Source organism: Esox lucius, chromosome 15 (assembly GCF_011004845.1).
Source record: "Esox lucius isolate fEsoLuc1 chromosome 15, fEsoLuc1.pri, whole genome shotgun sequence".
Lineage (NCBI taxonomy): Eukaryota > Metazoa > Chordata > Actinopteri > Esociformes > Esocidae > Esox > Esox lucius.
This window is the reverse complement of record NC_047583.1, coordinates 14,143,505-14,157,648: the sequence shown is the minus strand read 5'-3', so window position 1 is coordinate 14,157,648 and position 14,144 is coordinate 14,143,505. Positions and strand designations below refer to the sequence as shown.

The window sequence follows — 14,144 nt, the reverse complement described above, 5'->3', positions numbered from 1 at the left end:
AAATGTTTGTTTCTTCCAGTTATAACATGTTTAATAATTGTCCACTTAAGCAAATGAATTGCTCATTGCTCTGTGTGCATCAGTTGATCACAATCTTCCAGGGGTTCAGGATAAAATGTGGTTTCATGATGCAAGAGTTATGGGGAAAACTCAAACTTTTAATTAGGACAACTTGATGCCTACGCTGCTTCGTTGACGCTCTGTTAGATCACCTCTCTGGCTTTGGACATGTAAGGAACTCTGACAAGAGAGTGCGCTCCTCTGGTACAAGGGCTTTTTTTTTTCATTTAATGAGGATTGGAAGTAGAGGCCCTACAGAAAACATTGCGTAAAAATAATATTGCTCATTGTCATCCCTTTTAATGAGAGTTGACATAATTACTAGGACCATTTCTTTTCTAATTAGCACACTTCCAGCGATGTCGGAGCTAGCAGCCAGGCAAAAAGGGAATCGGACAGGCATGCTGAATGGAAACAAAAAGAAGTCCGTCCAGCATAATTAGGTGAGACAATGCGTCGGACTGTTCCCGGCTGGAGATGTCGAAGGGGCTCTGGCCGCGCTGGCGAGCGCTCACTCTCCACAAGTTACACATCTCCACAGGCTGCTAATAAGCCCCTAATTGTCTTTCCGATTCACACAGACAGATTCAGCAACTGCCCAAGTGGCTGCACCCCCTGCCTCTTGCACGGACCCAGCTTCACCTCTTCAAAAATAGTGATTATTTATACAATTTCCCCATTCCCAGACAGCGTGTGTGTTTTCCACTGTGTACTGGAGGCTCCTGTGACAGGTAGGGTGGGGTGGGACAAGGAAAGCGGGACTAACACATGGCCTGAGGGCCAGGAATGTGAAATGGGGAGGGCAACAGACTTATTTTACCTCAACACCGTCCAGAGTTTATTATGGCCTCCTGTAGTCTGTCATTTATCTACTCTAGTGTACTGTGTTTGTTTTTAGTCATGGCCATTACCTGTTATTATGAACATTACCCTTTCACACGTTTATAAGAAGAGTAAGATGTTTCTTGAACTTAGGTTGTTTAAAACTGACTGGTTGACACTGGTTGACATGGCCTGTTGCTGAGATTGGCGGGAGTAACACTTGTTGATGTTGAGTGATGTACATTGATCAGTCGGCTGAGCGTTGCCACAGTCAGTGACCTGACATTAACAATGTGGTGCAATTGCTGGTAGCAGCCTGTCATCCAAGGCCTCCGGTCTAGCCAGACATGCTTCTCAAGAAACAGGTCATTCCCCATGGAAGGGTTGTCTATACAGAGAGGAAAAAACCCTTCTATCCATCAACAATACATTGTCCTGACCTCACCAAGCCTCGCTGCCCCGACAAACGTCAATCCGATGTGCCCTCAGCCCTTTAATTAGCTGTCAATTAGTGCAAATTAATCAACTCCTCGCCTAATTAAGCAATGCCGGCGGGCAGCTCCCAAACACGCCATTGTGGAGGAGCCATGAGAAAACTAGAGCTAGCAAACTCACTTTGCATCAGGGGTTCATCACGCCATTCGCAGCGCTTTGGGGAAAAAAGGAGAACCCTTGCAGTGTTTTAGTTTCCCCCTGACTCAGCACAAGATGCTGTCATCAGGACAGGCTTACTGGTTCAACAGAGCTACAGAGTTAGGAGCTTGATTCAGCATTATTACAAGCTGAATCATAACATTTGTTAGATTTACCTGCTGGCAGTCCGATTAGAGTAGAGAAATGCAGCTTCTCATTCATTATATCTGCACAGTTTGGGGCGAATGCAGATGTATGGCTATGTGAGCCCCAGTGATCCTTCATTTTGATTGCGTAGTATATCTAGCTGTATCAATCTGCTGGAGCTGGGCTAATGCATAGTTATGTTACTGGTACAGCATGTCACATAGCCCATTATCTAGTGACCTTTGTGTGGAAAGTCCTTTACCAATTTATTTTTTACCAATAGATGTCAAAATGTTGCAATCAAAACAACTGCTGACAAAAGACTACATTGGTATTAATTCAGAGGGGGAGGTTATTGTTTGTAACATTTAGAAGATTTTTGAAATGGATAGTGACATTATTAAACATCCTCTGGTTTGACCTCTAGCCCACAGTATATAGGTCAACACCTTTTGCTCTGTGTCTAAATTACTATGTAGTTATATTTTGAATAGGTTTGTGCTAATGTGTTTAAAATCTGGAGAACACACTTCCTACTTTAGCATTCACAGGTGATCCACTTGAGTTTGGATCTAAATGTATAATAAAAGTGCTTGTCATGCCTATGCTTGAGGCCAATCTGGTCTACAAAACATGACAACTCTCCAACAGTGAGATGGAAACAGTGGAAAAAGGAACAGATAAACAATTTTTGTAACAGCTGTTTGCCTTTTAATCTGCAGCCTTCAGATCTTGTGGTCTTTGATGGGAAACACAATCTACACGAATGACTGAACTAAATCTTCCCTTAATCTAGAGCCCTATTAGTCTGCACTCCCCTTTGCATGTAAATCATGGTGAAGTCATTTTAATATGGAGATGGATTATTAAAAGCCATACAGAAAGAGAGAGTCTTTTGCAACAATAAACAACAACGATGTAATAGATTGCAATAGATGTGGTGGTGGGGGATTGAGGGCAAGAACCACTGTGTAATTGACCAGTCATCCTGACTCATGGTTCCATGTGAATAGATGGCTTTATCTCAAATGGCTGATGCGTCATTAGCATATCCTGATAACATAGATTTTTTCATTACCCGTAATGAAATTTCCACTTAATAGCCTCCTAATTAGTTTCAACTGGTGATCGAGTAATTGTAGCTGTAATTGTTTTCTCCCTCTTAATCAGTGGCTCAATTTTTACAGTTTGATGTAGATATGAGTTTGCTATTGTGACTGCAAGACGTGTAGTTCACAATATTTATTTTATTTTAATTGACGTGTCCTCATTAACACTAAAACTTGATCAGATATGGACAACATTTTTAAGGTCTGTTCATACCCTACCATTTCATTCTGAATTGCCACTTTCTGGCAGTTTGGGCTGAAATCTTTCTTGGTCTACCTGACCTTGGCTTGGTACCGAGAAACCCCTCAATTTTCCACTTCTTAATAACTGATTGAACAGTACTGACTGAAATTTGCAAGGCTTTGGATATCTATATATATGCTTTTCCATCTGTAAGTTCCATTACTTTGTTAAATATATTTTTGACAGTTCTTTTCTGCTCCCCATGGCTCAGTATCTAGCCTGCTCAGTGCATCCACGTAAGAGCTAACAAACTAATTTACTATTTATACACAGACACTAATTGCAATTTAAAAATCCACAGGTTTGGGAAATTAAACTTTTATTGCCATTTTCACCTGTGTGTGTCACCTTGTGTGTCTGTAACAAGGCCAAGCATTAAAAGGTATGTAAACATTTGATCAGGGCCATTTGGGTTATTTCTGTTATCATTATGATTTAAAACAGAATCAAACACCTATGTGATAATAAATGGCTTAATATGATCACTATCCTTAAATAAAATACAGTTGTTTTGCGTGATCAGTCATATTTTCAAAATCAATTTCAAAAATCAAAACATGTCACAATTTCTGCCAGGGTATGCAAACTTATGAGCACAACTGTATATGTGAATGCTGTTCAACAACTACAGCTCAGAGTTCAATACCACAGTGCCCTCCAAGCACATCACTGAGCTTGCGACCCTGGGACAGAGCATCTAGCTTGCGACCAACAATGGTGGGCCTCACCCTGGAACCGGGGATGGCCAACAACCCCTGTCGAAATCACCTCCAACACAGGCTCTTCTCAGTTTACTGCATGGTTAGTTCCCTCCTGCATGGACCACAGAAAACCGAGGGACTAACTTGTCCCCATCCAAATCAGTGGTTCTCAATGGAGCGTGTACATGGGTGTTACATGTCTCTTGGTGTCAACATCACAAATCAACTGGCATGTGAGTCACACAGTCGTGATAACATCCTACCAGGGTCTTTTCCTCCTTAGGACGGTGAAACAATTTGGCAAAGGCCTGGGGAGATGCTCCAGCAGGTTTCAAATAGTGACACCGATTTTCTATGGGGTTGAGATCAGATCTATGACCGGTTCAGTGTAAGGACAATCAACTTTTTGTTCTTGAGATATATTGTTTTGGCATCGTGCTTGGGCTCGTTGTCCTACTGAGGGAAATTTCCTCCCAAGCTTCAGTTTTTTAGCACACTGAAGCAGGTTCTCTTGCTGTATTTTTCTATTTTGCTCCATCCATTCTTCTTTGAGTTTTAACAAGATGCCCAATCTGGGCTGATGAATCCCCACAGAAAAATGCTGCCCCACCATACTTCTCTGTAGGGCTGGTGTGTCTTGAGGCCTAGGCAGTGTTATATATCTCTACCTTATCTCATTTGACCCCAAAACCCTTTCCCACATCACATGGGTCACTTTCACATTGTACTTTTTGAGGAGCCACTTTTGTTTTGCCACCCCAATACAGGACAGTTTAAAGCCGAGTTCTTGGTATTATTGATTGGAGCACCATTATTCTACTTTCAGCCACTAAAAACTCTGTAGCTCCTTCAAAGTATTTTTTGGCCTCCACAAATCTCTTTATATTTTGTGTGCTGAGTCTCAATCAATCAATCAATCAAAATCAATCAAAATTTATTTATAAAGCGCTTTTTACAACAGCAGTTGTCACAAAGTGCTTTACAGAGACACCCGGCCTTAAACCCCAAGGAGCAAACAACAGTAGTGTTGAATTTCAACACTCTGTGGGACTGTGGGACAGCCTTTGCTTGGCAGTGCATGGGTGGTGTATTGTTGCTTCCACTTCCTGATTATTGATCCAACTGTGCTCACTGAGATTTCCAAACACCTTTTCCTAGAATATGCATTTGTATTAATTAATCTCTAACTTCTGTAGAAAGTTCTTTGCTCTGCATTGTCCTCCATATTCACAGCTTGACCAGTGATCCTTAAACAGTGAAGTTTTTATTAACAAAGTGTGACTTAAATGGTTCACAGGTGGAGGCCAATGGTAAGGTAATATGTCCATTCGATCAATTTCTATCATCTGTGTAAACTGGGTGCTTCCACAGCACAGGAGTTGAATACATATGCAAGCAACAGATTTCTTTTTTTCCTAACATAAAACCAGTGAGACCATACAATACTTGCTTTTGACTTAGTGTATTAAAATATCAAACAGAATTACATTTCAATCTAACATTTGTAATAATTGACTAATTCTGACCAGAAATTTGCCATTACTCAAAATGTGCCATCTAAAAGCATGAGAGTGATGTGGGAAAGAATGATGTTGGAAAGGGTTTTGTGGTCAGATGAGATGTCCAAAACTCAAAGCACTATAGGTGGTGCAAACATAATGCTCCCCATCCCTCATCAGGCTCCATCCCTACAGTGAAGTATGATGGTGACAGCATCATGCTGTGGGGATGCTTCTCTTCATCAGGAACTGGGCATCTCGTTAAAATAGAGGGAAGAATGGATAAAACAAAATACTGGGAAATAATACGAGAGAAACAGCTTCAGTCAGTTGCTTGGGAAGCTTGGGAGGAAATTCACCTCAGCAGGACAGTGATCTCAAGCACAAGGCCAAAGCAACAAAAGGAATGGCTCAAGAAAACTAAAATGTGGATGTCATACAGTGGCAAAGCTCTGATTTCTGTCCCACAAGCATCAACAAATGGTAGTGATATTATATATACACATACATAGACACAGACACACACACACACACACATCACATCAATGTATAATACTTCATATAATATATATAGAATTAGAAAAATGTTCAAGATTAGTCCTAGATTATTTTGAAACTTCGATAATTTGAAGTGTTGTGTGCATTGGGAGGATAATTTAATAGTTTTTTTTGTTTGTTTGATTTTAAGGCAGAAGTATTTAAGGACATTAAGGGGTGTCGATTTTCACTTTATTCAACAAATTAGATAATACATTTGAAAACATAATTCTGGTATTCTTAAACCGAATATGATTATACTTTTCGAAAACGATGAAATTATTCATTATGTTCAAAACGAACTTATTGTGTGTTATCCGATTTGTCCCTGATTAAACACTTTTTCCCCAGTGGAAAATACCAATGAAATGTAGGATAATGATCTTAGGAGGAGAAAGGGTGGCTAAATGTCACTGTTAAGAATGTATCATAAAAATAAATATTTTAAAATAGTATACGGATCAAATTCAATGGTCGAAATAGATTTTGACATTAAAATACAATACATGTGCTCTCCATTAAAATATTAAACAAACTCTAGCTGAACTAAGCGACTTATACACATAAAAATAGTCTGGAAAGCTTCCACAGAGTTAAATTACTTTGGATTGCACCGAGGATTAAATCTGACTGGGGGGAGGGGGGTTTAAACATTAGCAAGACAAATAAAATGATGTAACACATTTAACATCTGAAGGGTGCAATGTCTGATCATGGTAATCAGTTTTTCTTTATTTTTTTGAGCATCAAGAACATGAGTTCTTACGTACCTCCTACTTATGTGTACCTCCAATGTATCAGTAACGTTTTGGGTTTAATCGGTTCAAAGACAATCGGACTATCCAAACATTTTTAAACAATCGAATGTAAAATGCTATTTCTGATGTAATAAATAGCTTTATTAATAACCTAGAGATTGGTAGTCTGCAGTCATCATTTTTCATGTAAAATATCCCTCGTATTTAATCTGTCGTGTAGTCTGTGATGCTGTGAGATTAGCAATCTCTGGTTTAGCAGAGACGTGTGTTCGCGTCCAGCTGTCGTTTTGGAGAGGCTTTGATTTCCCTGTGATGGTTTTCTCTGTAGCATCTGGACTGGAAATCAATTATCCCTTCATGTGAGGCAAGGGTGGACATGGAGATCACAGATAATGAAAATGCCCACTAGAAATATATGGTCTGAAATATATTAAAGGAAGACGCTAACAAGCATTGACCAACATGCATTTAATTTTATGAAATTGTTGAATCAATCCAGAGCCGATTCTGCCCGAAACAAAATATGTAATATTGATTTTACGTTTAACTACGAAATAATAGTAGCCTAATATTCAATATACAGCAATAATCTATTGCACACAAACGAAAAATACTGAAAATGTATATTTCTTGACACTTTTTCTGAATACTACATTAATGTAGGCTTCGTATTGCCTATGTTCTTTAACACAGTCTACATCTGCCTTGTTTATTGGTTTCTATTAATTCGTATGCATTTTTGTTTTATTCTCCCTCACAGATCTGTTTATGTGCATATTGCCTTACTTTGGAAATAAACCGTATCCTAGAGCGCTTAATGTGTGATGCGCAGGAATTCCGAAATGCTCCCCGGTTGCTGATTGGCTGCTGGGCTCTGACTGTTATTAAGATGAACCTGTTGGATAAAAGGACCCATTTTCTAGAGTCTCGAGTGATAGCCTACATAGTGGATCGTGCACTGGGGACCGACCTGTGAGCGGATAGAAATAGGGAATACTATCGAATACGCCATGACAGGTAAACAAGGAGCAGTGCTTACGGAAACTTTGAAATTATCCAAAACATCCTCATTCGGTGCTAACGGAGGAAATAACATCCTGCACCAACAATCAAAGAATAGCGCCACGCACCCTCCCAGATGCACGGGATTTGGGATCCAGGAGATTTTAGGGCTGAATAAAGAGCCTTCGGCGGCCCCGAGGACAGCCCTGGAGTCTCTGCCAGCTGGTGCACACCTCCTTGCGGCCAGATCAATGCTTGGTCCGGCTGGTGTAGGAGTTGGGATGGGATTAATCGGGCCAGGAGGGATTCCATCTTTCTACAGCCAACCAGCGTTTTTGGAGGTCCTGCAGGACGCACAGAACGTCCACCTGCAGCCCCACAACAGAAATGTCCGACCGCTGGACGTCAGTCAATCCGCCAGTTCAGGTAGAAATTGCTGTCATTGTCATTACATTAAAGGCTTATACTGTTAGACCAATTGATATATATATATATATATATATATATATATATATATATATATGATGCCATAGGCATATATATATATATATAGTATTTTATATAGTATTATTTTTCTTGGTTCAGAACCATAACATAATAATAACTTGCTATTATATAACAAATAATACAAATACGCTGGGCCTATTTATGCCAGTAATACCAAGTACAGAATATAGACTAATAATGACAATAGGCTGTAGGTTAGTTATTTTATTTTTTCCAATTTCATCATGAACAATTGTGATAACAGATTAAATATTTATTTAAAACGAGTCTTTAATGTTCTCCCTTTTTATTTTCACAGACTCGGAGGATTTGTCGTCAACTGAACGAAAACTCTCAAAAAACTCATTAAACCAGAGCAAGAAACGGAAGAAAAGACGGCACAGGTAATCCATCCATTCCAGCACTTTATATTGTTTCAATAGAATAAAGCTCCCGTTTTCCTAATTGCGTGTGCGACTTAATTACACTAGTTTTTATAATTTTTTTAAGGCCGTTAGAACTGTTTTAGAAGCCTATGGCATCAGTCCTATGCTATTCATTGAGATGACTAACATCTTGTATATGGCTAGTTTGAATAACCATGTAAAAAACATGAAGTGAAATCAAACAAGGTCAAGGCCTAGTTAATTAAAATGTTTACCAGGATTACAACCATGTCTTATTTCCCAATAGCAATATGAACTTCCATAGCAAACTGATTGCTTTAGGCCTACATGTATTAACTTACAGCTATCCTTTAGTTTTTTGGTTGTTTCAGCTTGGTGTATGTTTGGGTTGGGTTGGAAAAGCGTTTTGTTGCAAATTAGCCTCTTGGTCATTTCGTTATTTTGAATTTATACTTGTTAACATCTTGTTTAGGCCTAATGGTGTATCATACACACAACCTTTATTAAAACGTTTCATAATGATAGGCTCAGTTTGTGAAGACAACATTTGGGGGATCATACATATTTTTACTCACCGAATTCAAAAATAGCCTTATTATTTCATTAGCCACATGTATTGGCATAAATAGGCTACTACATTTTATTGTTATCAATATATCTATTACATTTGGAGAATATCTGACCAAAGTGTGGCTGTATAGAGTTACAGCATTTCTGTAATGCACCAGCATGGTTTTCATTAGATTTAAACACATACCTCCAACATATTGGATGGATAAGATATACTGACCACCGTAAAAACTGGGTTTGAATTCAATAATGGCCAAATATAAATGTTCAATTCGCACAAGTTACCAGTGTTTCCTATTTGTACAGAACCATATTCACATCTTACCAGCTCGAAGAGTTGGAAAAGGCCTTTAACGAAGCCCACTACCCTGATGTGTACGCACGTGAGATGCTGGCAATGAAAACAGAGCTGCCTGAGGACAGAATACAGGTATGACAGCAAGCTAATATTGTTGGCTATGTTTCTTTTAATTTGACATTTATCAGAGTATAATGATTTTTCGATTTTTTTTTCTTTCTTTCCCCAACAACAATTAATTAAGTGTGTATAGATACAGCATGTCTTAAAACACTAAATGATAGACGATAGCCTAGGAATATTTTTATCATCAGCGTCCCACTCAAAAATATTCCTTCAGAAGAACAAGTGCAAAATTTTGAAGATAATGGAATGTCCTTGTTAGTGTTGAAATATATATATATGTTATTATTATTATTTTGTTGAGGTTTACTCAGTCTGTGATAAATACCAAGTTAGTAACAACTTCGTGGAGTTTGTGTTGGCAAACTCATTGAGTTTGCAACGATATGTTTTTGATTCTGTGTTATTGACCCTATAAATTTTTATAGACTAATTCCTTGCCCTTTAACTATTACTGGGTGGCTTATAAGCTTTAGAAATTGATTATATGCACGTGTTTATGAGAGTGAGATCTTTCCTATGATATGTCTCAATCTATTTGCACTCTACAGGCTTTTTTGTCAAATAATAATACAACATCAGACTCGGCGTTTTTGTCAAATTAATAGATTAATAAATAAAGACTTGAACGTGGCCCTTCATGATCCGCCCTTATCACAAAAACACCCTCGCCCGGTTAATCACACAGACTAATGGGTGCAGGAGAGGGATACGAATCCAATGGTACAATTCAGTGGCTTAGAAGGGGTTTAGGGGTTTACTATTAGGATCAATCGCTGCACAGGAAAAGAGGTTTCGAGCCTCGCTGACACGACCCAAGTGACTGCCTTCTGCAGTTCGAGAGCTGGGGTCAGATCGACAGTGAGGATGCAGTTTTGCTATCAAATGTATGATCGGCTGGGCCTTAAATTCAAATTTGCATTTGGAATATCTTATATGGGCATACGTTCATCAAGTTCATTTCAGTTATTAGGGTACTATTACGAGTAGTTCATAATGTGGGCCTATGTCATCACGTGCTTTCGGAGTTTCGGAGAGAATAATGTACAACCTTAGTGCCTGAAAAGTTTTATCTTGAGTATTTTTTTATTACAATATGGATTTGAAATATTCCCAAGTTTTACCGTGTAGGAATGCCTACTTTTTTTTCTTCAGTCATATAATTTAAAAAGTATTCCAAGGCTATAAAGGTGGTAGGCCATCAAATACATCAATGAATTAATGACATGCCTCTAAAATTAAAAGTGGAGTGATAGAATCTAGGCCTAGATCTCTAATGCACTTCACGAAATAGTTAGCCCCTTGACGTAAATTGATCAATGATGCCTCTCTACCTGTCTGAACAAACACCACAGCATTCTCGCCAGAGCAGATAATCTCTCTCATCAGGCGCAGTTGGATGTGAAACAATTTGTTCTTGGAGGGGAGCACTAACGACCTAATCAAGCTATCAAGGCGGAAGAAGATTGCTGTGTGACCTGGACCATCCATCTGGCCGGGCGCGTTTTAATTTCATTCTCATTACGGCTCTTCACCGCGAATAAATAATAAGGAAATAAATAACCGTATTCCAATTCTAAATACAATTAACACCCAATTTTCTCATAGAGTGTAATTAGTTAAATCAGTCGAGCTTGCTTTGTTCCAGGGGGAGGCTGGCTCGAGACGCGGTAGTTCAAATGAAATAACTACATTGAATTTATTAGCACGGGTCAATAGCGCCGCTCCCACGAGTCCCGCTCGTTTAATTTCCCGTGATATTTGCCCGCCTGTCCACCATCGATTGGGCTTGAAATTAACTTATTTTTCAATCAGCCACGGTGTGCCCTGGAGGTCGCTTCTCCTTGCAGCTCTTTCTCGTATCCTTTGAAGGCCAGAGAAGCAATTTCCCATAAAGAGCAGGCTGGCTTATACTGTATGAAATATGCGCTATCATCAGAATTAGCAGGAAAAAAGGATGAAAATGTATTTTTTTAAATCATTTTCAATTTAATGTCTCATCCCCTCTCACAGTTGAGACATATTGTGTGCTTGCCCCTCCTCTCTTATTTTTTGCACTTTACACAGCAGAGGTGACAGAGGCTGTTTAACAGCTCTGTGTTGTGCTATGAAATCTATTTGGCCTCTCTCTAAGCTGCCAGATAACCAAGGGCTCCGAAAGTTGTCACTGAGTCCTGCACTTGGCAACTGACAAGTATTATGATGTGTCACTGACCATCCATCTGCACTAGGTCAGGCTGCCGGACATGACAGTAGACCACCTGCAGCAGTGTGGGAAATCACTGCACTGAATCACATCACACCTGCCTCATATTGCCTCACACATACATAAGGGATCTGGCAGAAATCTCAAAACAACACAACAATGGAGTGACTGCACTGGAAATAAACTGATGAGAAATAAGAACTGATGTAACTTGTGTTGTTTTTTTTTACTTATTATTTTACAGTATGTGAATAAAGGCTCAGTGAAATATTGACCAGTTTTTCAAAGATAGACAACTGTGTCACAATGTAATGTCAGTGCTCTAGTCAGTTAATTTTGGTGTCTGTCAGTGTTAGTTCATGATACTGCTAGTGTCAGTGTGTCCGAATATTGCAGTGCTGGCACTAATTCCTCCTGGGTTACAGGTCTGGTTCCAGAACCGTAGGGCCAAATGGAGGAAGAGGGAGAAGTGCTGGGGTCGCAGCAGTGTCATGGCTGAGTATGGGCTATATGGAGCAATGGTCCGTCACTCCATCCCCTTACCAGATTCCATCCTGAAGTCTGCCAAGGATGGCATCATGGACTCCTGTGCCCCATGGCTGCTTGGTATGAGACTAAAGGCTTCACCCATGCATGTTTTAAGAGAATTCATTATTTCTAAAATATTCTCAACAGTGTACTTGTGGCTGTGGGCTGTATTCCTCAACATTCAGGGCAGAGGCCAAACAGGCTATTTCTTACCGTATTTTATCAAATAGCTCTAGCTCTAAATAGATCTAGAAATCCTCAGCTACTTTTATTAGGCTTAAGTATTACCTAGTGGTGGGAGGGGGGTTCAACAACTACTCGCTAGAAGTACTTGTTATGCATCCTCATTTAAAGATAATGTTCCTTTAGCTAAATCAGAACTATTTGTTTGCTTACTATTTTCAGTTCAAGATGGCTTTCCAAACAGCAGACGCTTTTCTAAACCCGAATACCCACAATTCTTTTCAGGGATGCACAAAAAGTCCATGGAAACCACTGTCGGCCAGCCAACAGGGAAGTCTGATGTTCCCCAGCAGCCAGCCATTCAGAGGGCAGAAGAGTGTAACGTGGAGGAAAAGAGGATGGAGGGCAAATCATCAATCTCCAAAGAGGAACTAAGAGAGAACAGCATTGCAGCACTCAGAGCAAAAGCACAGGAGCACAGTGCCAAGGTGCTTGGGACTGTTACATGTGAGAGACCAGAGAGCAAAGTAGAGAGACAGGCATCAGAGGAAATATCCAGCTGCCATTTGAGTCCAGTGGAAGAGCCCAACAGTCCATAGACACTGACTATGTAAAGACCTGGCAGTGCCATTGACTGTGCTCTAAACCTCTGTATGGACTGTACTCGACTGATCAGTATTATTCAGTGTTCTCTCAGAGGTTTTGTTGAACTCATCTTTAGAGGTGTCAGATAGCCTAGTGTTGCGTTGGGCCAATAACTGATGGGTTGCTGGGATGAATCCCTGAGCAGACAGGGTGAAATGTATGTTATTAAGCCCTTGAGCAAGGCACATGACCCCAATTACTTCCCTAAGTGACTCTTGATAAGAGCATCTGATATGTAGATCTCTGTTTTACTGCTTTGAACTGACCTGCTTTAAACTGGTCTCTATATTGGAGAGATGAAATAACTGCATTTGTCTTCTGTTGACTAAGAAAAACAACAATGCACTTTCTGTCTTTCTTACTCCCTGAAATATATTATATTGTTAAAAATGGTTATGAATAGGGTATTATCCCATCCACACAGATGTACATATATTGCTGACAACCTCTATTACCAGATGATGCTCACTTTACAAATGTCTTTTATTGAATACTCATAAACCACTCATTCAGGATGCAAAGTGAATTATTGTGTTGCTTAGAATGAGACAATTTGGACATTTGTTGATATAAATAGTTTATATCTAATTTACAACAGGGAAAAAAACAAATTAATAAGAAAACATTAATTAAAATGGTGACTTACATAGTTCCTTTCTGTATATAATGAAGATAAAGATATAGCTCACAAAGGCACTCTTGAAATATACGTTAATGTAGTCTTAAAATGTTTGTTTTTGTTTAATAGTCTGTATGATATACAATATAAAGTATTAAAAACAATTTTTTCAATGAGGTCTGCTGTTCCATTATTTTTATGTTCAGTTGAACATTTTCAGTAGAAGGTGGCTTACCTGGTTCAATAACTGCACAATCTGCCTATTCCCAGGGCAGCCAATTGCAGTACTCATGTCTGTAATCCTATGGAGTTGAGAAGCTTCAATCTTTTAGATTATACTCTGAGGCCAGTGAATTAGGACCATATGGGATAGAAGAGTCAGTGAAAGCATCCCAGGGGCATGCTCCAATACTTATCCAGAACTTTATTAGGCTTGAGTAATGTCATTATATCCTTTTGTGTTAGATGTTTACATCACTTATCCATTTTAGCTTGTATGCACATACCTTCAGCTACAAAATTGAGTTACATGCATATTACATCAAGTTACATCAAGTTATTTTAGAT

The 14,144-nt window shown here is 39.2% G+C and overlaps 1 protein-coding gene across 2 annotated transcripts; it reads left to right on the top strand.

The window, feature by feature from the left end:
• The first annotated feature begins 7,421 nt into the window (after positions 1–7,421).
• vsx2 (visual system homeobox 2) lies at positions 7,422–13,750 on the top strand. 2 transcript variants are annotated; one of them, XM_010879066.3, is made up of 5 exons: positions 7,422–7,938; positions 8,318–8,402; positions 9,282–9,405; positions 12,028–12,208; positions 12,599–13,750. In XM_010879066.3, the coding sequence occupies exons 1-5, from the start codon at positions 7,521–7,523 to the stop codon at positions 12,910–12,912; spliced, it is 1,122 nt and encodes a 373-aa protein (XP_010877368.1). In that variant the 5' UTR covers positions 7,422–7,520; the 3' UTR covers positions 12,913–13,750. The 2 variants fall into 2 exon arrangements, with proteins under 2 accessions (XP_010877368.1, XP_019909582.1); XM_020054023.2 differs by having other exon boundaries at positions 12,536–13,750.
• Positions 13,751–14,144: the final 394 nt, after the last annotated feature.